This window comes from Sitophilus oryzae, unplaced genomic scaffold (genome assembly GCF_002938485.1).
Source record: "Sitophilus oryzae breed Bouriz unplaced genomic scaffold, Soryzae_2.0 scaffold_499_pilon_pilon, whole genome shotgun sequence".
Taxonomy (NCBI): domain Eukaryota; kingdom Metazoa; phylum Arthropoda; class Insecta; order Coleoptera; family Curculionidae; genus Sitophilus; species Sitophilus oryzae.
Genome location: NW_022147083.1, coordinates 1,589,281 through 1,614,732, shown reverse-complemented (window position 1 = coordinate 1,614,732; position 25,452 = coordinate 1,589,281). Strand labels below are relative to the sequence as shown.

Here is a 25,452-nt window from a genome sequence, read left to right as displayed (position 1 = left end):
GAAGTTATATTACAAGTTATTTACTGTTGTCTCATACAGAGTATATCAAGACAAATGCGAAACTTTAAGGGGTGTATTCTTTGTTATTTGTCAACATTTTTAAAATAAGCTGAAGAGGTTGAAATAAACTATTTCTAATATTCGTTAATTTGACAAAAACTGGAGCAACGGTATGGAAAAAATGGTTAGATTTGTATATTTAGAACGTTTTTATGACTTGCAATTTTTCCATTAAATTCATTATTTGAAGTTAAAAAAAAATGTAAATCATTATGTATTGGGACCAAAAAAATATTTTAGCAAAGAAGCTGTTCGCCTTAAAAACAGTTTTATTTTCTACTACTGTAAAATATTTTTACAAACGACATATAAAGATAATTGATCGACAAACATGTTTTAAGCTACCCTTCCTAAATCTTCCTTAAAATAAAAAGATTAACAGATAGGAATACATATTATACCGTATGATCAAAAAAAAACGGCGTCCAGTTGGCTGGGAAATGGCAATCGATGACATTTCCCATATCAATTTACATTTAAAATGACAGCGATCTTCATTTCATAGCCATCGCTGACGCCGTTTTTTCGATCATATGGTATATCAAATAAAGTATTATTAGAAAAGCTCACTAGATTGTTTTCTAGTAAAAAAGACCTTATTTTGTCACAACAGGTTACATTTTTTTGTTTTAAATCAAGTAGGTTTTAAAAAACTACAATAGGTAAAAAAGTTTCTAAACAAATAGAATATCCAAATTAATTTATTTCCAATGACAATAGTGTGTAAGTTTGTAATTAAAGTTAGTTAATAAGAATAATAGGTGTAGTATATTTCAACATCAGTCACTGATTTTAAAAACATCAAAAAATATGCATGTGTTTTCATAGTATAAATATGAATTGTTCCTTACGTTAGTTCTTATTGATATAAAAGCAAAAAAGTATAAAAATTAGAAGCTGCAATTTTATTAAAAATATGTTATTCTAACACATATTTTTTTTAACTGTAATCTAAATTGATCAAAATATAAATGTTATTTTTTTCCTAGGAAAAATAAAACTTCATAACTTAATTTTCATAAATAAATTTATTTCTATTAAATTTTATAGAGCAATTTGTATTACAGTTTTATTTCACATATTTTGTAATACTGCTTCGGTGCAGTGCCCCATTGCTATCTGTGAGTTCATTTAAACTATGACGACACTACTGATCTAGAAGATAAAAATGTACCTAAGTACCTTAATATTATAATCAAAAATGACTAATTTTGTAAAGTATTACCTATAATGGTTAGATGAGTTGTGAATGTAAACTTCTTTACGCTGGTTTCTTGAAGTTAGGTGATATTAATTATCTTCGCATCATCATGGGCTCTAATCAACTGTAGAGTATTCGTCAATCAACCTGAAATATGTAATATTATTTACTTTATATTTACGAAAAATTATCATTTTCTTTTTATGAAAATTTTGAGTTTAAATTTAAATGTGATTAGAATAAATATACATCAGTATTTAACATTTTATCATAGGTAATATTCTATATATTATCTGTGATTTTATGCTAAAATGTTTAGTTTTGTGAAAATATTACTTACCTATAATATTTAAACGAGTTCCTGAATGTACAATTTGTTTATCACGATGTCAAGTTCTAAAATCTTGTATTGGTTGTCTAAAACTGTTTGATTTTGCTTAGTTATATTGTATCCTATATTTTATTAAACAAACTCAAAATAATGTTTATAATTACCTTCATCAGCCTTCATATCATTAAAGTTATTATTATCACTTATCATTATCAGTCATTATGTAGTTATTTGTTCATTTCTTGCTCTGTTTGTTGTTGTTTGTTTTCAAAGATCATTTTTGAGGTTAATGTCATATGAACTTTTTCGCAATTAGGGAACTGGTAAATGACGTGTGACGATAGATTAATAAAATAATAATGAACGTATTAAGTTAAATATTTATATATTAATTTAACATATCTATTTCATGTTTATAAATTACATAATCTTTTAATTTTGTATACCTTTAATTTTATATATTCATAATGAAATGAAATATATTTCGATATAACGTTTGGCAACCACGCAACTGAAGTGCAAGCGACATCTGTGCAAGAGAAGCAAAACCTCCCAAAAAAGTTAGAAAAGAAATCTAAAAATTTCAGATTATTCAAACGCCACTCCAATATTTTTCCAAATTGGAGTGAAATTAGGGTGACAATTTTTAACACGTAAGGAGCCATCTGGATTATGTGTTATCTGTGCTAATATAATTAAAAGTTGCTTGCTTATATTTTAACTTACAAAGTTGTATTGTAATGTATTAAAATCGTTTAATAGTGACCGATCGCCAAATATTGACCGATTTTGCCTCTTATATTGTTTAAATAAGAATATTAAAACATTCATAAACAATTAAATATTTCTATCTTGGTTTTACATACATATTTAAGGCTTTTATTTTTCACATAATTTTTATATTTAATTTTATTAAATGTGCTGCTTTTTTTATATGAATCAAAGGGCAGCGGGAAATCGGCCCGTTTAATTGCTTGTAGGTGTCGAAGGTCTTAAGATCGTGCTCTGATAGTTGGTGGAAAATACAATTAGGATAAGCTTATTACTTCTATATTTTAGTTTCTAGACATTAATAAGGGTTTATTTTTTATGTTTCTACACTTTTTACTGAATATTTTATATAGTTTATATAAAATAATTTGTGGTCAGTATTTAAATCGATTTAACCCCACAAAATCCAATTATTGACCTACACCGGTCAGTAATTGGTTTATTGCAATATTAATTTTATTTTGCCTCGAGGTGAAAATTTTTAAATATTTTAATTTATTGAAAAATAAACTATACAGTAAACTACACATGGGTCAAATAATGATCAAATAATGACCATGAAAATAAATGTATATAACTAAATAGTTATATACATTTATTTTTAAAACAAATATGCGGTACAACATCGGTCCTTATTTAGGTTACTTTTGGTCAATAATTCGATCTCTAGGATTTTACCTATTGGTTGGTCAATAATAAATTCACATTGACATCTTTTGAAGCGGTCAGTATTACTGTTTATTAGTTGTTATTACTGTTAGTTACTTATTATTAGCTAGTTTACCTTGCCTCTTAGTAAAGAAAAATACTTATATTGATATTTTAATTTTAGTGTACAATAACAAATTATTTTTATAAAATTTTAGTGATTTTATTGTAGTAACCTTTAGTGAATTCAATTAATTTGAAGTTAACAGATTAATCTTGACACTACCCTAGCTAGTGTAAATTTGTTTATAGAGTAATTTAGCACTTCGAAAGCACGAAACCGTAAAGTCAACGCCCTTTGGACCTCAAACACACCGTAATGGCGTCTTGCATGCATTTATAAAAGTTATAAACGTTGGAAGTGAACAGTTTCGGTCCCAAAGGTATAAGGGAACGGCAGGAAGTCTTTTCCAGATATGCCCCTTGCATGCTACGACGTTTTAAAGTGGATATCTGCGTTCAGATAGCAGTATTTAAATGAGTTTTCAGATTAGAGAGAAACGTTTTGATGTTTCACGTTTGATAAAACTTATTTAATTAATTTTAAATTAATATTTCATATTTATTTATTTATACACGTTTTGAATACGAAATTAAATATGGTATGCTCTGATATACTTGGTTTTCCAAAAAGCACATATATTTATTGATATCACAATTAAATACAGGTTAGTAGGTTAAAACAATTATAATCTTTTTGTACTTAAATGAGTATAAAATAATTACATATTCTGTATTTAAATTAGGTATTAATAACTCTTATCACATATTTCATATTTCTAATTATTATTTTCAATTATTAAATTAAAACTTAATTTGTACGTATTCTTGAATTAGCATGGAATAGACGTAATTAATGGCATCTAGAATACAAATAAATTTAAATAATAAGAACTAGAATTTTTGTTTTAAAAAACTTAATAATTATTTACGAGGTAAAAGAGCATAAAAGAAGTATCTCTATAGTATTACTGACATGTTTATGTCTGTAAATTCTAAATTTTCTGTCATTTTACAAAGGATAAATATTGATTATTTATTTTAAACATATTTATTAGATATTATTTATCTATTAATGTTTTTTTTTCTAATAACTAACTCGATGTAGAATGTAGAATGAGTAAGAGGGGGGTTAATCACTGCGACCTTAAAGATCTATTGTGTGCCCCCCTTCCTTGAGTCATCACACAATCTATGACCTATCATGCCCCTGTTGTAGAGGGGACAGGGTATTTCCCATCCTCCTCTGACAACAGTTCTTCCTCCGAGGGTACACTAGAGGGATTATAGTCTTCAATAACTGATCTGGCATATTGGGAAAATATACAGAAAATAAATCCTTTATAGCCTGCAGATTTTTTCGTCAATAATACCACTAAACTATTTTTTTTTCTTTAGTTGTGTTATTCATATTTACAAATTATATTTAGCACGTATAAAGTCAATATGACATATTATGACATTTGACAACAATAAAGTCAATTTGACATTTAAAGACTGAATTGGAAGTCGGCATCAGTCGGCATGTTTGTTATTCTATTCAGGACCATATTATTTTTTTAATGAATTTAGTATTTTTGTGTCTCTCATAACTCAGCAACGAATTCGTATAAATGATTAAAAAGGAGCATTATGCTTCATTTTAAGTAAGGAGTTCTGTAAAGAGTTTCAAATACATTTTTCTGTAAAACAAAATGGAGAAAACTTATTCATCATTTTTAAAGTTTACATGGGACTTTTTAAAGTTTACCTATGTCCTAGTCGGCGATGCAACAAAGTGTATAAGTAACAAGTAAAAGTTATTAATAATAGTTGCTTTTAAGGACACTAGTCTAACCTCGTCAACCATTTATATGTATTTCATATACCATATACCATATATATTCCGTATGTGTTCCATTTTTTGGTATTTTTTATCTCTTGTAGTTTTTCACTAATGCTTTTGATTTTTGCTAATGCTACTGATTTTTTTCAATCGTATTTTACATCTTAGAGCAGCTTAGTAAAACTTCTGGTTCGAATATATCGAAGAGACCTCGATAATTAGAGTTATCGAGCTTTCTAAAAACAAAAACCTGCCCAGTAAGAGGAGGAAAAAAATTTACTAATAAGATTTTTTTTCAATACATATACATATGGTCTTATATTAATGGCATTAGAAGTAAAATCAAAATTTGAATAGTCACAAAAAATAAACTCACTATTATTACTGGAATTTATATTGTATCTCTATTAAATTAATAAATTCGCTGTTATTTCCTAAATTTTTATGTACTATATTTCCTAGCAAAAAGAGATTTTGACATTATTTTGGTATGTTCGTCTTTTCAGCAGTCTAACACTGTAATAAATTGCATAAGCTTCTTCAAATATACGGTATAATTAAAAGTAGCTTAATCCTTTCAGCATTAACATTTAATATTTTATGAAATGTCCAATTAATTTTACTTAATTTACTGCCATAATCTGAACATGAATGTTATGGTATGATTTTCTTATAAAATTTTATTCTTTATTCAAACTTTCTATTTCATCTACAACAGGACAAAAAATACGATGAAGTATGTAGTATAATACCATGTATTAGGTGCTACAGGGAATGTAGATTTATGCGATGCAATTTATGTTTCCACACAAAGATGATGAAAAGTAATATGTATAAAGATTACACTAAACTGCGGACATTAACACATTGTAAGAAATGCAATAAATTACAACCCAAGGAACTTTTTCAATAGTAAGATCACCACCACCAATAAAAGTAACGATATCTTAAGATAAATGTACAAGATAAGAGAATAAAATCACTTCGTGATCAGATTCTATAATAACATTTGTTTTTTCTATTATTTTGAAGCAATTCAAAAGAAATAAATATATTTAATGGAGTAAAAACTAGTATTTAAGATTACTTTGAAAATATGCGTAAAATTTTGACTAGAAATTTGTTAAACCATAAATGGGTAAGGAAAAAAACCGACGATGTCCATTTTATAGGAATTTTTATGTAATCAACTTAATCTGTTGAGAATACCTAGTCCTAAGCTAAACATGCTAAATTGTAATTGAATATAACAAACAATGTCCGAATAATAACGCATTCAGTAATATTTTTTGTATCTTTAACATGGTATTTGACAACATTAAATCAGCTTTCTCTGTAAAAGTCAGTTTTGTGACATCGTCGGTTATTCCCCGTACCCTTCAAATGTAATTTGTGCAATAATTAAAGTCTATGAATTAACGCAAAAGTATCAGGCAGTTGCCGGTATATATCTGGTGTTTATAGCCGTAACCTTCGATTAACCTCCAAAACTCATTTGACACGACAAAGTCTTTATTGCCCGAATTATACTGTTTAACGGTCTACGGACCCAAATATCCCCGCTGAATTAAATCAAACTGGATTTATATAGCGTCTAATTACGGGCCAATGCTTCTCAATCCATCTGAATCGATCGGATTAAAGGAGTGATCAGTGAAATATCAAATTATTAGCGGCGAGACTTTTAGTTAGTTCTTTGCAAATCATTTGGGTATAAACAGTATTTGTTTATGATAATATACAGAATATTATGGATAAAAATGTATTATGTATTTGTATGGATAAATAGGTAAATGTATTATGTATATAAAAGAATAACTAATAATGAATAATAAGAAGATGATGAAAGGAAATTCACTGGCATGATACCGTATGATCGAAAAAAAACGGCGTCCGGTTAGCTGGGAAATGACGATCGATGAAATTTCCAATATAAATTTACATATAAAATGATAGCGATCTTCATTCCAGAGCCATCGCTAACGCAGTTTTTTTTTCGATCATACGGTAGAATAGGATAATTAAATGAAGTGTTGTGTCTTGAGCTTATTAAAGTTTTTTAAAAAAATTAAACTAAACTTATATAAACTTTGTAGATACGTCTACTGGCTCTGGGTGTTTATGAAAGGGACCTCAAGAGTGCGGACAAAATATTGGATATGATCACTTTAAATATGATCACACAAACAGATTTAAATAAAAGCAATATATTTTTTATATCGCAATCTATACAGGGTATTCCTTAATAATATGCTAATATTTTTTAAGGGGGGGTTTCTTGGACCTGCTTTAAGAAAAATACTTCATATAAAGGTATGTCCTAAACATCTTAACTTTTGAGATATAGGGTGGTAAAGTTTTCTAAAAAAACATTTTTTTATAGTACAGGGTGTCCCAGAAATGAGTGCAGATATTTTAAGGAGTGGTAGATCTGGTCAAAAGAAACATATTTTCTCTTTAAAATAAATTGAAAATAACCGAGTTATTTAACTTTGAAACTTAAAAAAAAAATTGCGACATTTTGAGAGCCGCCGGGGGAAATCGGCAATCTCGCGGATCTCGGCTTGTTCGCCGCCTGCTGTTGCCACATCGACTAGAAAGACTTAAAAAGTACTTGCAAAATTCCACACCAGTCAAGAGGTTCTGCAGAGGTGCGTTACTTTTTTTTAAGTGGGTGATCGCCAGTAGCCCTACTTTCCATATTCCACAAAATAAACTAAAAGAGAAAAACTTACCAAACAATGAAAAAAGATATCCCTATAGCAAAGAGATACAACAGCAAAGCTTTTTTTTCCATTTTACCACTGTTAAAACTGCACATAACCACTTAACAGCGCTTCACTACAATTCTTAACAACGCTATGCAAATTTTCAACTGTGGAAATATTGGCTTCCCTATTAATTTTAGAGCTAAGTCGTAAATGATTTTTAAAGATACATCACAAATTTGAACAAGGGGATCCAACATCTGGACAGTTCAAAATTTGCATGGGATATTCTATATTTCCAACGATGATGCACCACTCGGTATACCCTTCGCTTCTTGACTGTATGCGGTATACCCTGCATGCTATTATAATACTTCAAAATGACGACCTCCATTTCCAATACATGCTCTCGTTCTTCTGAGCATGGAATGTTTGACGTTTTGCAGCAGTTCTTCGTTGCTTTTCCCGAATCCCTCAAATGCTGAACCATACTTACAAAGGTTCGAGCATTTGGGAACTGTCTATTCGGAATAAAGTCTCCGAGCTTCTACAGCGCTTTCTCCTGCCAGGAAGTATGCTCTTAGCATATCCACCTTCTCCGGATTTGTATACTCCATCGCGATTTGCCTATACCGATACCGATTACCGACACAACCAGAACCAAAATATGCACTAACGAACATTCCACAACACTTTAAACACAATCTCCGATCACTTTCTCGAATTTTAAAAGCTCGATACCATTAGAAATTAGATCGACTTCTAATAGTGTACATGCGATTAATAATGTCGTTAATAGGGAGTTTTCGTTGCTTACAAATTGCAATTCCGGTTAACGCTAATTGACAACTTTGACATTTCAATTTCGATTATCGTATATCGTAACTCGTAACCGCTAACTGCCGATATTTTAGGGACGTCAGCCAAAGCCGTTAACATAGCGGTACGCATGCGCACTAGCGCAGTAGAACACAACATTGAAAAATATATAGCAATACCTAAATAAAGCACTTTCAAATCAAACAACAATACAAAAACCAAAAATCAAAACACTACGCTACGGGCTGTGCTCTCAGTCAGCTGTCAGTTTTCGGTTATCGTATCGTATGTCGGCTCCGAACCGATGAACCGAAAGTCCGAAAACTGTTTTTTTACTGTCAAAATAGCGTTTATGGTTACGTATCCGTTAACCGTATACGTACCGTTGAATTTTTTAAAGCAACGAAAACTCCCTAATATAATACAGGAATCTGTAATTTTCTCCCCTCCGCCCATTTCATTAGAAAAAACGGCGGCAAGTTTTCTGCTTTTGAAATTACGATCAATGGCATTTTATTGTGCAAAATTGGATGGTAAATGGCATCGATCGTAATTTCTCAGGCAATTTAACGTCTTAGCAAGTATACTTATTTTTTTTATCAAAAAAGCTTAATAGAAAATAAAATGACTGAACATGTTAGTAGCTTTATTACTAATTAAACTATTCAAAACATGTTCTGATATTACTAAAAAAAATTAAGTAAAAAATATAGCAAACTTTATAGTTTGACGACGTTATAATTTATTATTAACAATAGGCAACTGGAAAAAAATTACCTAAGTACATATTAGAGGCATAATTCCATACCTAGAAATGCCGTATGGTCAAAAAAACGGCGTCCAGAATGGCTTGAAAATAACGGTCGGTGACATTCTCCATATAATTTTACACATAAATTGACAGCGATCTTCATTTCATAGCCATCGCTGACGCCGTTTTTGTTTCACGATCATATTGTATTTCCCATTAGTCGCATGGTGGCAATACTAATTTATATTTAGAGATATATCTAAATGTGTATAAACTAGGTATTTGATTAGCAATCATATTTAAGCTATTGGTACTCATATCATATTCTAATTATTTGAAACATACTATCTGCTCCTATTATATTCATGTAACTAAATTTTCTAATTTTAATAACTCTCTGATAATAAAAAACAAGAGTGTGTTTTGAAAAAGTAAAGCATAATCACTGTGTATTGACTTTATTGTGAAAAGGAACCTATATGAAACACATTTACGTAACTTACAGAATAGTTTAAAAGAACTTACACATGTTTTTTAGTCTATTTTCTTTATTTATATTTGAAAACTACAGTCCCCCTTACAATACATAAAAACATTTATATTCAAATATACTCTAGACAGAGAGCTCCAATTTTTATATGAAACGAGAATTTGTTCACACGTAAACTACATTTTATGTATTTTATTCTACTAATTTTAATTACTACAAATGATCTTGATACTTTTCTTTTGAATACAAATATTCTTGTTACTCTCTTTCATCTTTGTCTCTAATAGTTTATACAGATGCATTGCAATTTGTTGTTAGTATATTTATGTAATCATTTCATAAATCCTAAAAATAAAAATGGTTATAACATGCTTTCCAGATATCCATATCCACAATTTTCTGTGTAGATATGTTCAATTTTTTTAAATAATTTTCAATCTTTGCATGTAATAATAGATTTCACATATTATATGCATTACACAATCTGGCATTACCTGCAATAATAAAACATATTTTATTTAAAGTGTATAATTCTATCTAACTCATTTCTAATAAAGTATACTCTGACCCTTTGAACATTTGTTACAGCTTCTAATAATTAGGTATATCGATAACTTCCTAAGAAATTTTGTTAGTACTTGTAGTTAGTTTACCCTTTTTCTCAATATATTCTGCATAATATATGACTCGATACATTCACCTAGAATAACATGAATAATATCATTTATGAATAGAAAACTACATGTATAACTTTTACGTTAATATTTGCAATTTCAGGCCAAAACTTGTCTGAAGAGAATTTTCTTGGTTTGTTTAAAAATATCTTACCGTATAACATAAATTTACTTCTGAATAAATCTAATCAGATCAAATTTTCTTCATAGTATAGAAAACATCGAAACTATTTGACTGGTAATCGAGCTATCAATAAGATGACACTAAAATTTAATGCATAATTAAATGGTATAATTATTTTCATATAAAACAAAACTTTATACTTAATAATAACCACAGGAAGTACATAATTACAACAGTGTTACTGAGATTTTTGATTTAATGTATTGCTGGGTATTTGTAGATCTATTATTATTGTATTGTAATTACAATTGCCTTCTTCTCCATTGATGCATCCTAATTTAAGATTACTGATTTTCTAATAGGTAATTAAAGTGAAATTATTTTTTTCTACCATTACATAATTAATTCCTTCCTACCATTAGGTAGATACCTGAAAGGTTAATAAATTAAAAACGAATTTATTAAGATATTTAAACTGTTTACCTTATTTCTCACATATTTTTGACACAAAACATTATAAAAAAATGAGAAATTAAGTGTAAGTGCTCGCTGCCGCATGCGCCGATGTTTGTTTATCACTTTGATATCAGGTGTCAGATTTTTGTCGGGGCTTTGGGGGCTTCCCATATTTTTACATTTTAGATAACGTAGAATATTCTTTGATTTTACCTTAATTCTTTATTGTACTTTTATTTTATTTTTCGGACATCCCTACTCCATACCTTAAACATTTAGAAAATTGATTTATCTATCTTTATACAACCACCAAAACGTTGACCCATAATAGTAATACATCAGTCCAGTAGAGGACGCTAAGTTAAAAAATTTCCAAATAAAAATTTGTAATTTGTAATTCCTTCAGTGTTTTCGAAATCGTCGTAGGATTGTGTCGGTTTTGATGAAATGTCGAAGAAAACCCCGGAATGTCTTTCTACCAACTTTCTACCATCAGCCGCCGGATATAAGTAGTTATTAAAGCAAGTTTTTTAACACTTTTTGCTATATTTATGAGTTGTGTTTGATTATTATCATGTGAAAAATTTTAAATAATATTTTAAAAGTGATAGGCATGGTGATAGGTTTGTGATGTTCAGTTTAATAGATATTTCGTGTGTATGTGTTTGCGTATATGTGTGCTGGATAAAAAACACTTTCATCAAAAGGGTAAGCTCTAACTAAATATTAAAGATTATAATTGTTTATTGAAACGATTGAAAATATTTCCTAATATGGCGAAAAAAGAAGCTATAATAATTGTTAAGATTTATTTTTTCAGTTTACTCCTGTAAAAAGTATTTAAAACATTGCGCGTTTCTCTAGAATTAGTAGAGCAATCTACACTAATATGAATAAAATTAATTTTCGTATTTTTTTCTGTAGCAACTTAACATAATTGTGAATTTATAGAAAAACATGCAGAATGTGGGTATGGTAGGAGGTGGCAACGTTGCATTATCTCCGACATTCTCTCTATGGCAGGTAAACGAATTTCCCGGGGAGTGAACAGTGGCACTCAAAAGTTTTTCAACATTTTCCGGAAAATGTCAAGAAAAATAAAAAATTTTCAACATTTTTTTTTTTGCAAAAAAACCTCATAGGCGTGTTTCTGGGGTTGAAGTATACTACCAGTTAAAATATCTGCACTCATTTCTGGGACACCCTGTATAATATCTATTCAGGCTATTATAATTAATTTTATGATATGTCATACATGTCTTCTATGCATAAAACTGTATTTTCTAGGTTGACAATTTTTTTTGTTGTATCTCTTAATTCCCTTCCACCCGGTGCAAAAATTACTTTCACACTGTAGTCACCGCTTCTGATTTTTAGCGATTTGGCCTTGAAGTCAATTAATTATTTTTTTAAGTAAAAACTATGGGTCCGGCAAAAAAAACAGAAGATGAAAATTGTTTAGAAATGAATGAAAATTTTGAAAATAATTTTTATTCTAAGAGAAGTCATTTTGTGTTTCGAAAATATTCAATGTAGAACCCGTATGGACGCCACTGGTTGAAATGAATAAAATTACTTGTACGTCGAAATCGACTGATCTACGCATGTGTAGCAAGTAAACTTCACGTTTTGGTCGGTCCAGCAAATTAGTTAAATTTGGCCATATTCTATGATTAAAATTAACAGTGAATTGTGTAAAAGGGTATACTGAACGTTCAAGCATCATGACCCGTGGTGGTAATAAGGGAGATGAAGTCTCCAGAAAGCCAAATTCGGAATATCAAAAACTCAACACTCGTATGGAACAAATGGCCGCCAGATTTACGAATGAAATCCAGAATTTTAAGAAGGCCCTCAAGGATAAAAATTCGGACAGTGGAAAGTCAAGTCCTGTAAGTGATCAAGATCGATGGGATGTTTCTGATTTGGAGAAAAAATTTCTTGCCTTTCAAAAGTCTGTTATGAGTTCAATAGAAATGTTGAAGGACGATTTAGACCGATTGAAAACCAATCAAAAAATCAACCAATCATAACGCACTGTTAATCCACGGCGTCGCAGAAGCAGAAGACGGAGCAAGTAACCTCTATACTACTGTCACCGATTTGATAAATTCAAAAATGGACATCGATATTAATAAGTTTAACATAAATATAATTTACCGTATGGGAACAAAAAATGAACTAACAACAAAAAAACCCAGACCTATATTAGTATCGTTTTGTCAGCGCTGGCTGCGGGATCAAATCTTTTACAGTAAGAAATGTTTGAAGGGATCCAGGCTTGTTATTTACAGAACTTTTGTCGGGCAAAAGCATGAGAATTTACAAAGAGGCCAGAATGCATTTCAAAAACTTGTTGTTGGACAGCAAATGGTAAAATTATAGTTCATAGTGATGGTGCAAAAGTGGTGATTAGTTCGTCCGAGCAATTGACTGAGTTGATTGTAGGAAAAACAGTATACAATGATGCGGTCTGAATTTGTTCAGAGGGTATGTTTTTATTTTTATGTTCATATTTATGAATAATCTGGTCGTACAGGGACGTATTATTAATCAAATTATGAATGTTTTGATGATACAGTACTTATTTTTAAATGTACATTAACTTAGTTTGGTTTGTGTTTAAAGAGACATATTTTGGCTTGTAATCTACATATAATAATGATGGGTCCACTCTTATCTCTTTTTTTTTGTTTTTTTGATATAGAATTTGTTATTATTGGTGTTATTGTTTTATCAAAAAAATCAATAACTTATTTTCAGTTTTATTTATGATATAGTTATAATAATCTTTTATAATTATAAATTTTGGATCGGCTAGAGGTGTTAATTGAATAATGTTTTTTCCCAAAAGCATTTTTTTGTTTGATAGTTTTTTGTTATGTAATTTGAAGGGTATGAGCGGATATAAAAGGGGAGGCATTTTCTTTTGGATGGTTTATTTTTCTGGGGATGGCTAGCATCATGGATTCGGGCGGTCAGCAGAGCAATAGAACGAGTAAAAAATTTTGTATAGGACATTTAAATGTTCGTTCTCTAAATACCGGTTTTGACGAATTTGTTCACTATTTAAATAATTACCGGCTGGATGTATTGGGTCTATCTGAAACTTGGTTGTCATCTAACTATGGAAATGATGCTTTCAGTGTTACTGGATATTCACTTGTTAGAAAGGATAGAGATGGTCGAGGAGGAGGTGTGGCAGTATATATAAAACAGCACTATAAAGCAAAGAAAAATTTTACTTTTCAATTTATATAGGCCTCCTTCGTCAAATATTGAAGATTTTATTAACTTCCTGGAAAACTTGTTGAGTTATACTGTGCCATTTTATGACAATGTGATATTTGTGGGTGATTTTAATATTAATTTTCTAAAACAATCTCCTGTAACATTGAAGGTATCTAAAATTTTAGAATCTTTTAATCTTGTACAGATTATCAACGAACCAACTCGTGTTTCGGATGGTGCCTGCAGTCTAATTGATGTAATGATCACAAATAATAATTTTAATTATGATTTCAGCACTTCCGTCCCTGTATCTGAGTCAGTTTCTGATCATTGTTTGATATATGTTACTATATTTACTCTACAAATATCCCATAGCTCTGCGAAATATATTGAATATAGAGATTATAATCATATTAACCAGGAAATTTTTAAAAAAGATGCAATTATGTTACCTTGGGAAAATATTTTTTATATAGCGGATATTAATATTAAAATAAAAACTCTATATAATTACATTTTTTATCTCCTCCATAAACATGCACTGTTGCAAAAGAAGAAAATCACAGATAAACCATATTTACCCTGGATAACGTATCCGTTATCCGTAATCAGGGTTAATCAGCGTTATCCAGGGTTATCACATATATTAAATTATTAATCAAACTTAGAGACAAGGCACATCAAAAATATTTAAAACAACGATCTGAAGCCAAATTACAATATTATCGTCAACTCAGGAATTTTACAAAACATGCTATAGTTAGAGAAAAACTTAGTTATTTTAAGGGTTTATCGGAAAAGACTGGTAAAGACTTCTGGAAAGATGCTAAACGACTTAAGTTAACATTTAAATCAAGTCCGGAAGTTCCTGAAAACTTAGCGGATGTAGATAAGCTTAATATATTTTTTTCGAACTGTCATAATTGCATTAATACTACCTCAAATAAAATAATAGATTTTTATAGGCAAAATAAGCATGAGAATATAGGAAATAATGTTCTAAATTTCAAACTAATAGATGAGGTATTGTTACATCAAATATTAAATTCAATTCGGTCTAATGCTGTCGGTGAAGATAATTTATCAATTAAAGCACTAAGGCTGTGCATGCCTTACTGTGGTAAAGCGGTAATAAATATAATTAATACTTCTATTTTAAACAGTGTCTATCCCGAAATATGGAAAAAAGCTATTATAACACCTCTCTGTAAAATTTCCAAACCTTTATATAATAGCGATCTAAGACCCGTGAGTATTTTGCCAGCAATTTCCAAAATTATAGAAAAAACATCTACATAATCAAATTGTTTCATTTGTAGATTCAAATACACTAATACCTGAATGCCAATCTGGTTTTCGTAAGAACTACAGCACTACCACTTGTCTACTGAAGCTGGTTAATGATATTAGAACAAATCAAGAAAATAAAAATATGACTTGTCTTAGCTTACTAGACTTCAGTAAAGCAATTGATACTCTAGACCATTCATTGCTCCTAGCAAAATTAAAGTATTTTGGATTTTCAGACGGCTCTTTAGAATTGTTAAAAAACCTTTTAAAAGATAGATCACATTGTGTTGTCATGAAACGAGGAAGTTTAAAACAAAAATCTAGTTATATTCCTATGATTTTTGGGGTTCCTCAGGGATCTATTCTGGGGCCCCTTTTATTTTCGTTATATGTGGCTGACATGGATAAGGAAGTACAGTTTTCTAAATTGCAGCAATATGCAGATGATTCTCAAATTTATTGCAAAATAGATATTAATAATTTGGAACAATTTCAGTTAAATTTTAACCACGATCTGAATAAAATTAATAAATATGCTCTGGATGATAATTGTGTTATAGTATTTGGTAGTGATATAAACAAAATTACAAATACGGCTGGTAACATGAATATCCATATAGATAATGTTGCGATACCCATTGTTACAGAGGCTAAAAATCTTGGAGTCTATTTTGATGCGAAGCTTTCTTTTCAGGCACATATAACTACTAAATTAAAGGCTGCTTATATACGGTTGAAGAATTTTTAATATCTTAAGAAATATATACCATCAAAGACTAAGTATCAATTATGTGACACACTTATTTTATCTTTATTTGATTACGGCTATGTTGTTTATGGTACATCCATAAACGCTAGATTCTCTAGAAAAATCCAAATACTTCAAAACTCGTGTCTACGGTTTTCTTTTAACATTCCTTTTAGAGATCATATAACGCCACATCTTAAAAATTTATCTGTTTTATCCATGACTAACAGACGACAATTTCATTTAATGACATTCATTTATCGAATTTTAACTACAGAGCAGCCTCCCTATTTGTTCTCATTATTTCACTACGTTGGCCATGCTCATTCGACTAGGCAAGTGCATTATTTTAAAATTCCTCAATACCGAACAGCTAACTTAACCAAAAATCTTTCAGTTTTATAGCGTCACATTTGTGGAATAATATTTCTAATAACTTTAAAACCAATCCTTTACAGATTATAAAAAACAAATTAAAAATCATTTACTAAATTCGTGAAAATTATAATATATTTGACTGATTTGTGAGGTTCTTGTTCTTCTGATATGTTCGTCATTGGTTGCTGTTCCGGATTTTACACTGTTTCGTTATGCCTCTCTGCTTATCTCCGCTCATCCCTGATAAAATTATATTTTATCTTTTTTTGTTTATTTATCTGATTTCTGTTTATTTTTGTAATGTAATTTATTTCTATTTTGTTTCTGGGGTCGCACCACTCTGGCACTTTGTGTCTTTGCATCGGTTTTTTAATCGCGGTGCGATCCCTTTAGACACATATTTATTAAGAATAGTAAAATTATTAATCTGTAAAACGTAATAGGGTCTAATAAAACATTTGAATTTGAATTTGAATTTGAAATAGTCACTTTGATGTATAGAAAACGTGTACCAAGTTTCATAAAGATATCTGTAATAACATTGGAGTTATTATGAAAAAAATGTATTTTATTAGAAAAATTTACCACTCTGTATTTCAAAAGTTAAGACGTTTAGGACACACATTCATATAAAGTTTTTTTTAAAGAATAGGTTCATGAATCACCCCCTTAAATATTAGCATGTCATTAAGGAACACCCTGTATACAGTAGGTCGATCTGTTCTGTAGCTACGGGGCATTCGTAAGGAGGGAAATAAAATTCTCTCTTTTATTTTTTTCGACCGTTTTTCCATGTAAATAAGACATAATCTTTATTAAAATTAATAAATTCTGAAGAAAAACAATAAAAAATCAATAAAATCACGCAAATACTTTACCGACAACGACTGCGTGGAAAACGATCATATTTGCGCAAATTAATAACTGAGCTACAACAAGCATTTTGGATTTTTTGTAGTCTGTGATGTGCCATGATATGTAAACAAGGAAAAAGTGCATTGCTACAATATTGCAACCTGGAGAAAACAAGACTTTGACACAGATGTTTTTCATCTTAAATGACAAGATATTCTTGTTGCAAAGCGATAATTTAAAATTGATGTCACCCTGTTGCGTTAGATGGCTGGCAGGTGTCGAAATTCTTAAATCCTCATCACAATGGAGTCTAAGATTTTTGCGGATTCTATGATAGGGATATCTATATTGTTAATTGAAAGCATCATTTTTAACTTTAAATCAACTCGTTGTTTTTAAGAGCAGAATATAATTACTTTCGATTTTGATTATTATTTTGTAATGTCCCAAGAGTATATTGTTTTATTAAAAGTAAAAATGGCACTTTTTGTGGCGAGGCTGTACATTTGACGGGCGGCTGTTGTGTGACATACAGCCGAGGCACAAAAAGTCATTTTTACCACGAATATGCTATTTTTTTCTTTCAAAGGCCACAAATAATTTTTTTAAAAATTTCATACGTTCCAAATAATATAAAAATATTTAAAAGTCATACCCTGTATGTAATTATACTTCAAGAAACTATGGTTACGCTCGTTGAATTTGACACTTTATGTCAGTTTAATAATATATTTTCGTACTTTTATACTTAGGCGTAAAAGTTCTTTTCTTTTATGCCCAGGCGTTAAAATGACTTTTTTATATTGTCAATCACGTCGCAAAAATTGCTACTTTTGTGACGTTTAGCGTATGCTGAAATATTGTTTAGATTGTAATTAATTAATTCCATGAAGTTTAAAGAAATTATGTAATAACCTCTCCGCCGCAAAATATCGAGTTTGTTAGTATATGACGCATTTTCTTTGGTCAAGGGTATAAATTAGGAACAGTAAATGACCCAGCACCGAGTCCTGGGATACCCTGGATATAGTTGGAAGATTATTAGTGGAAGACTATGAACGAAAAATTATTGAGTAAAAACTTCAAAAATTAATTGTTCAAAATATATTAGCTCCAGTACTAGAAATATTGCAGTTTTGACCGAATATTGTAATGCAATTTCTTTAAACTAAGGCTGGATATAATATCTGCCTAGTCGAGACCAAATTTGTCTTCAACTTTTCTGCGTTACACTGTTCGGTTCTATTGTAATGAAACGTCATTCATTAAGTTACGATTTAAATTCAAAGACATACCATTATTCCAAATAATTAAATATGAAAAGTTTCCGGCCGGAATGTTGTCGCCAAGCAAAGTTGTTCAAACTGGCGTTCTATAACTGATTTTAATGCATTATGCAAGATGGCTCCGCTAAACAGTAAATTTTATTTAAGTCTTTATCCTAAATGAAAATATTAACATTTTATATATTTTATTATGTAAATGTAAAACTTTTTTAATCTCTATTGTACATTCTTATTCTTACAAATTGAATCGTAAAGTTTGCTGAAATGTTTGAATATTTTAGAATACAAATTGATATTTGCATTTCACCAAGATGTGCGTTCAAGATATATTGTTTGGAAGTTATTAATTTTAATTGGCCCGGATTTAATAAAGCGGAAAATCAGTTAGAAATAGATTAATAAAACAATCTTATTGGTTAACCAAACTTAATTTTCTATTTTCCTATACACATTCCTAATAAGCGTACAGTTTGATTTCTTGATATTAAAGATAATCTAGGCTGTATGTTATATATTATATCTAAATTTATTATATAATTTAATCGATTGCACTATTATTCTGCTTAATATATTACAATAATAATATAAAACTTTCTCACAAATAATATATTTAATTATGGGTGAGAATTTAATAAGTATCTCTAATAAAATTACAATGAAATATATAAATTATTAAAAAATGTCTATACCTATGTGGCGAATTCATCTATCCAAAAAAATCCTTGTGGGTTTTTCGCCACTGCACTGCAAGAAAAATCTACAAAGTAAAATAGTTATTTTTTGTAAACACTTCTGGCGTTAAACCTAAACGGACGCTGCTTGTCAGAAGTTGTGTTTACAGTAATAAAAATTTGCCTAACAAAGAAAAAAATGCTTAACGTTTCGGAAAGTTTTCTCTTTCCATCGTCGGAAGCAAAAAAATATAAAGAATTAAGAAAAAAACTATTTAAAATATTTAAATTGAACTATTCGAGAACACTTTACTTTTTAAAACAGATACGTCTACAAGAAATCGTTGACGTTCTGTTAAAATGACATTATATTAAGTTAAACTTCAAAATTAGCAATTACTACCTGATAATTACTTAATAAGGTAAAACCAAAAAGCCCAAACTTTCTGTATGATTATTTTTAAATTTTACGTATGTTATGTTTATTTATGTAATGTTCTTTAAAATCAAAGAAGCGATTGCCATACATTACTAACATCTACAGATGCATGAGCAATACATTTATTTTTATTAGATTGAATTAAAAAAGCCTCTTTTATTTTTCTTTTAGAGGCTAATTGTTCTGTATTCATTGGTTTAGTATGTGATAAAATTGATCTAAGTGTATTTTGTGTTTTGAAAGATGTTTGTATGTTATATTGTTTTCCTATCCTTCTTATTTTTACCGAAACGCCTCGTATGTATGGAATTGTAAGTTGTATATATTGTGTATTGTTATCTTTGTGTCTATGATTTGGGGTTTGTATTTCGTTTAGTGTTTTGTCAATAAAATATGGTGGATAGTCGTTTTTTATTAATGTATTTTTTATGTGGTTTATATCTTTGTTTAGTGAAATGTCATCTGTACATATTATTTTTGCCCTATCATATAAACTTTTTATAACACCTTTTTTTACACTTATACTGTGATTAGATGTGAAATTTAAGTATCTATCTGTGTTTGTGGGTTTTCTGTAAACATCTAAAATTAGTTTATTTTGAAATTTTGACACTAAAACATCAAAAAATGGCAAACGATTACCTCTCTCTACTACTAAAGTAAATTTTATGGTAGGTTCGCGAGAATTTATATATTCCAAAAAAATGTCTATTTCAGAAACGTTATGTTGCCATATTGCAAAAATATCATCAACATAACGCAGCCATATATTACAGGCTTTTTGAAAAACTATTTATTGTATTATTTTCAAAATCTTCCATAAAATATATTGCTTAACAAAGGAGAGAGAGGTGATCCCATTGCCATACCGAAATCTTGTTGAAAAAATTCATTATTTAATTGGAAATAAGTAGTTTTAACACAAAGTGTCAACAATTCCAAAATACTATCTATGTTTAATTTTGTTCTATCTATTAAATGTGTATCTTGTTCTAATCTATCCCTAACTATTTTAAGTGATTTATCTACCGGCACATTAGTGAAAAGACTAACAACGTCAAAACTAACCATTAAACTGTTAGGTGTTATATTAATTTTTGAATTTTTTTCTATAAAGTGTGGTGTGTTTTTAATGTATGAATCGGTGTTATTTGCAATCGGATTTAATATGTCTAGTAAAAATTTTGCTAACGGATGGCATGGAGAATTTATACTACTGACTATAGGTCTAAAAGACAACATAAGACTACATATACCTTACACTACACAGAGAAGTATAAACAATCAAGTTCAATTTAAATATTTTAAATAGTTTTTTTCTTAATTCTTTATATTTTTTTGCTTCCGACGACGGAAAGAGAAAACTTTCCGAAACGTTAAGCATTTTTTTCTTTGTTAGGCAAATTTTTATTGCTGTAAACACAACTTCTGACAAGCAGCGTCCGTTTAGGTTTAACGCAGAAGTGTTTACAAAAAATAACTATTTTATTTTGTAGATTTTTCTTGCAGTGCAGTGGCGAAAAACCCATAAGGATTTTTTTGGATATATAAATTATTATAAGCAGAAAGTAGTCTCGACTGATTAGTGAGAAAGAAAATCTAGGAACTAGTGGAATTGCAGTCGGAAGGGTTTGACATAGAATTAATACACTTTGTTAATTGTCAAGCTTTCGGAATTTATTCATTCCTTCCTCAGGACATTAACGTGGTACAAGAGACCTTCATAAAAAACTACATTAAAAAATTGGCTTGTATTGAAAACTCCACGGTGAAACTTGACTGGTCAGCGATGACCAGTCAACCATAAAAAAGAGAGGGCTTTCTTGGGGCGGTTAAGCTGCCTGATATTTATTTAAAACATTGGAATAATTGAGAGATGTTCGATTAAAAATTCAATTGACTTTCAATTCAAAGCTTGACAATTAACAAAGTATATTAATTCTATGTCAAACCCTTCCGACTGCAACCCCACTAGTTCCTAGATTTTCTAAATTATTATAAATATACTTAGATATTCCCAAAAAAAACAGTATTCAGGTATCCGCTCTATTAAATAGAGCAACCATCGACCCGCCATGTCAGATTGAGTAAGGCGCTGGCAAACTACCTTTTGTATATCTGCCTGTTTGTATTTGGCAGTAAAATCTAGGCCTCGATTACTTGTGAAAAAGCTTATGACACATATCACAAATATATGCCAAAGGTTGCTTATCCGCTGTATAGTTACTTAATGAAATAGTTTTCATTTTTGGTCAGAAAATAAACGATATCTATTATTAAACACCTCAATTTCGTGCTATATTCAGATAAAAATTATGTAGGAATAATACACTTGCTGATAAGTTTATACATGTGAATCGTTTTTGAAAGTTTTTAGTTTTAATATTAATTGCACTTAATATGATTTATTTTTCATTCTTAATAGAAGCTTTATCTCTATAATTTAATTGTTCCAACAATATATTAGCTTTTAGATTTTTTTTTCTTAAATTTATGCTAACTATGTTAACTATTCTGTGTATTTAATTGCAGATATAAGTTTAACAAAAAACATGTATGTATTTTTATTCAGGTTACAGTATTTTTACTGTGAAATGTACCAAAAATATTCCGTATCCACTTTATATTTTATAAATTATATTCATTAGAATTATAATTTTTGACAGTATGTTCATTGAGTACATTTAATCAAAAAACTAAGATCATTTACATGGGACGTCAAATTTTGTTCACAACTTAATTTGCTGTGATACACATCTGTTTATAAAATAGTTATGCTTTTATCAGAAAGCGACGAAGCTGCATCATTAATGTAAATACATACATACGTGTATACATTTGCTTTTTTACTGTATTAATAGGGAGAACATATAGAGTGTCTAAGATAAAGTCCGCATCATATGGGATTTTTTTATTTACTGATGTGGAATTTCACTTCTATAATAGTTTTTGCTTTGAATTGAATCGTTGAAATTTTTAAATTTAAAGAAACAAATAGTAACGAATTGTGCTACTGACCGAATTTCCTAAAACTTATTAGAATAATTTGTTTAATTTTTAATTATACATAAATATATCAATTTTCAGCCATTTATATGAAAAAAAATCACAATTTTTATTCAATAACACCCGATTCTTAAAAACAGCCTATGGTGGACTGTTTGTCAGTCAAATATTTTTTGTTTAAATCATAAATTTGAAATGTTTTTGTGACAAAAGTTCAACGGAAACTATTTTATCATCATTTTTTCGATGAAAAATTTATGATTAATTTAAAAAAATAAAATAATTTATTATTTCAGTCAAGTAACTATCTACTCAACATGTTCATTTTTTGTCAATAATGACATGTATTGACTATTTCAATTCTAAACATCTTGAGAACTATTGCTCGTAGCGATTTTTATCAAGAGACATTGTAAAAAATCACGCAAATGTATATTTTTTTACTCAGCAATTCTATACAGGCACAGACGAAAAGTTATTACTCTTCAAAACAGTTAAAACACATGTAGGTGGCGTCCCCTACAAATAGGAGTCATATTGACATCAAAATCAAATTTCTCATGTCAAAAAACTTCTAGACACCAATTTTCATTTAAATGTAGACATTACTTCAGAAATTATTTGGAAAAAATCGAAATAAAAATGAAATTTCTACACTCTGTATCTCTAAATATTTTAGGATATACATTTATACCAACTTTTTTACTTATTTTTATCTGCAGAATATGCTGTTATATATTTATACTTATAAAGTTATAGAGATACTTTTAAGGTAATTCTTATCAGCTATATTTAAAATGTGCGTTTTATTTAGCATAATATAAATATAGGAATTAGATGAAATAACAGGTATATATTATGATACTTGAAGAACAACCGACAATCGGTTAAGGTTGATTTATGTTGGTACATTACGAGCTTTTAAAAATGTAAGCCTTAAGATCTAGAAACTGAATCAGCGGCTATGTGTATTGAATTATAGCTGGTCTTACGTTGATAAATTACTTTCCTAATCCGAGGCGGTATTTTCGAATTGCCAAGGAGTGTTTTAAAGTACAGTATGTGTGAATGATGATAAATGATATTTTATCGCATTCTCTTCTATTTTTCCAGATTGTTGTGTTATGGAAAAGCTTATCTACGTCCGACGTACGTTGAAATGTAACGTTCCCGCAGCGATATCAACAGGCGCAAGAGGAATGGGTTCGAATCAAAACGACCAAAATGCCGTATAAACCAGAAAAGAGAAATGAGGAAAATTATCAGTGTCCTGACGTTTCCATTATTTTTGTTGCTTTTCCACTTAGTAAAATATGTAGAGAGCGCAGGTGAGTAATGTGCCCTGTTATATTTGCCCCCCATGAATTTATAATACCTTTAAATATGTTTTTTTGATATAAGCTATTGATATTTTTGTGGATGTGGTTTTAGTTGAAATTATATATTTCCTTATTCGTTTTTATGGAACATATTCAAGAAAGTTAATACTTATTTCATTGATAACAGACGATATAGAAATTACAAAAAATATATGTTACTCTGAGTTCTGTGAGATGCATGTGTTTAGTATAGCAAGATAAGTGAATGAAAAGTCCTTTAGTCACTTAATCGTTAATTTCTTGTATGCAATATCTGCCTATACCGGATGTTTTTTTTTAAAGTGGCTCACCTCTATTACTTTTTTTAGTTTTTGCAAATAAAAAAATGAGTTTAGAATGTATGTTTATGATATAAATCCGAATTGATTATCGTATTTAATTAGTTTCGGCCACATTACAATGTAATTGGCAAATTATAGAATTTTTATTGACGGGATGCGTCGTCTAATATTTTACAAGAAACATCGATTAAAACGGTAGTACGAGCTTGGAGAACAGTGTAGTCGTTATCGGCAAAATAGCTGGGTGACTTTATTGATTTTTTATTATTTTTCTCCTTAATTTTTAATTTCTATTAAGATTATGTCTCATTTACGTGGAAAAAAAATTGAAAAAATACCCGATCAGTTTTGATCGGGTATTTTTGTACCAGTTAGTAATGTTATGTAAAATATTTATGACATGCCCATGAATTGCTAACAGAGAATTTTGTTTCGTCCCTTGCGGATGCCCCGTAGCTACAGAACGGATCGACATATTGTACTTTATTTGATTTGAATAATGACATATCATATGTCAACTTCTGACATCTTCAATTAAAAAATAGTAGATTAAATTTCAATCTAAAGTTAAAACCAATAATTCCTCATCAAGAAGCATTGTTAAAATAAATTTGATCTTCTAATGTTTTTCGTCTTATCTTGGCCGGTTAAAAAATACCCAAATCATATTTTTAATCATAACTTAATTTTCTTTAAATGAAACGAGGGTGGCTTATTATCATATTCCAAAAAAGAACTGATTTATCTAGTCCTATACTGACACATCAAATCTGATTTTTTATCTGAAAAAATAAAAAAGTTATAGGAGTGAGCAACTCTTGAAAAATACCCGGTATACCTAATATTTTCTTTATGATTGCTTTTGACATTTCTTAGTTTGACCAAAACGACAACGGTTTCCATATTTTGACTTTTTACAGTTGAATTTATTATTTAAAATGATTTAAATTTAAAATATTGAATTATTCAT

At 29.4% G+C, this 25,452-nt stretch overlaps 1 protein-coding gene and 1 long non-coding RNA gene across 2 annotated transcripts in view; one reads left to right on the top strand and one right to left on the bottom strand.

Moving 5' to 3' along the window:
• Positions 1-1,060: 1,060 nt before the first annotated feature.
• Positions 1,061-1,848, bottom strand: LOC115886872. Its single transcript, XR_004050954.1, has 3 exons — positions 1,602-1,848; positions 1,286-1,408; positions 1,061-1,215 (listed from the first exon to the last, which is right to left on the bottom strand). It is a non-coding gene; the product is annotated as an uncharacterized LOC115886872 (long non-coding RNA).
• An 11,481-nt stretch (positions 1,849-13,329) lies between these two features.
• The window catches only part of LOC115886870, a 145,625-nt gene continuing 133,502 nt past the window's right edge, over positions 13,330-25,452 (top strand). Inside the window, exons 1-2 of the mRNA XM_030906195.1 lie at positions 13,330-13,408; positions 23,936-24,150. Of these exons, the coding sequence (XP_030762055.1) occupies positions 24,072-24,150 (79 nt within the window). The 5' untranslated portion in view covers positions 13,330-13,408; positions 23,936-24,071. The remainder of the gene's footprint in view (positions 13,409-23,935; positions 24,151-25,452) is intronic.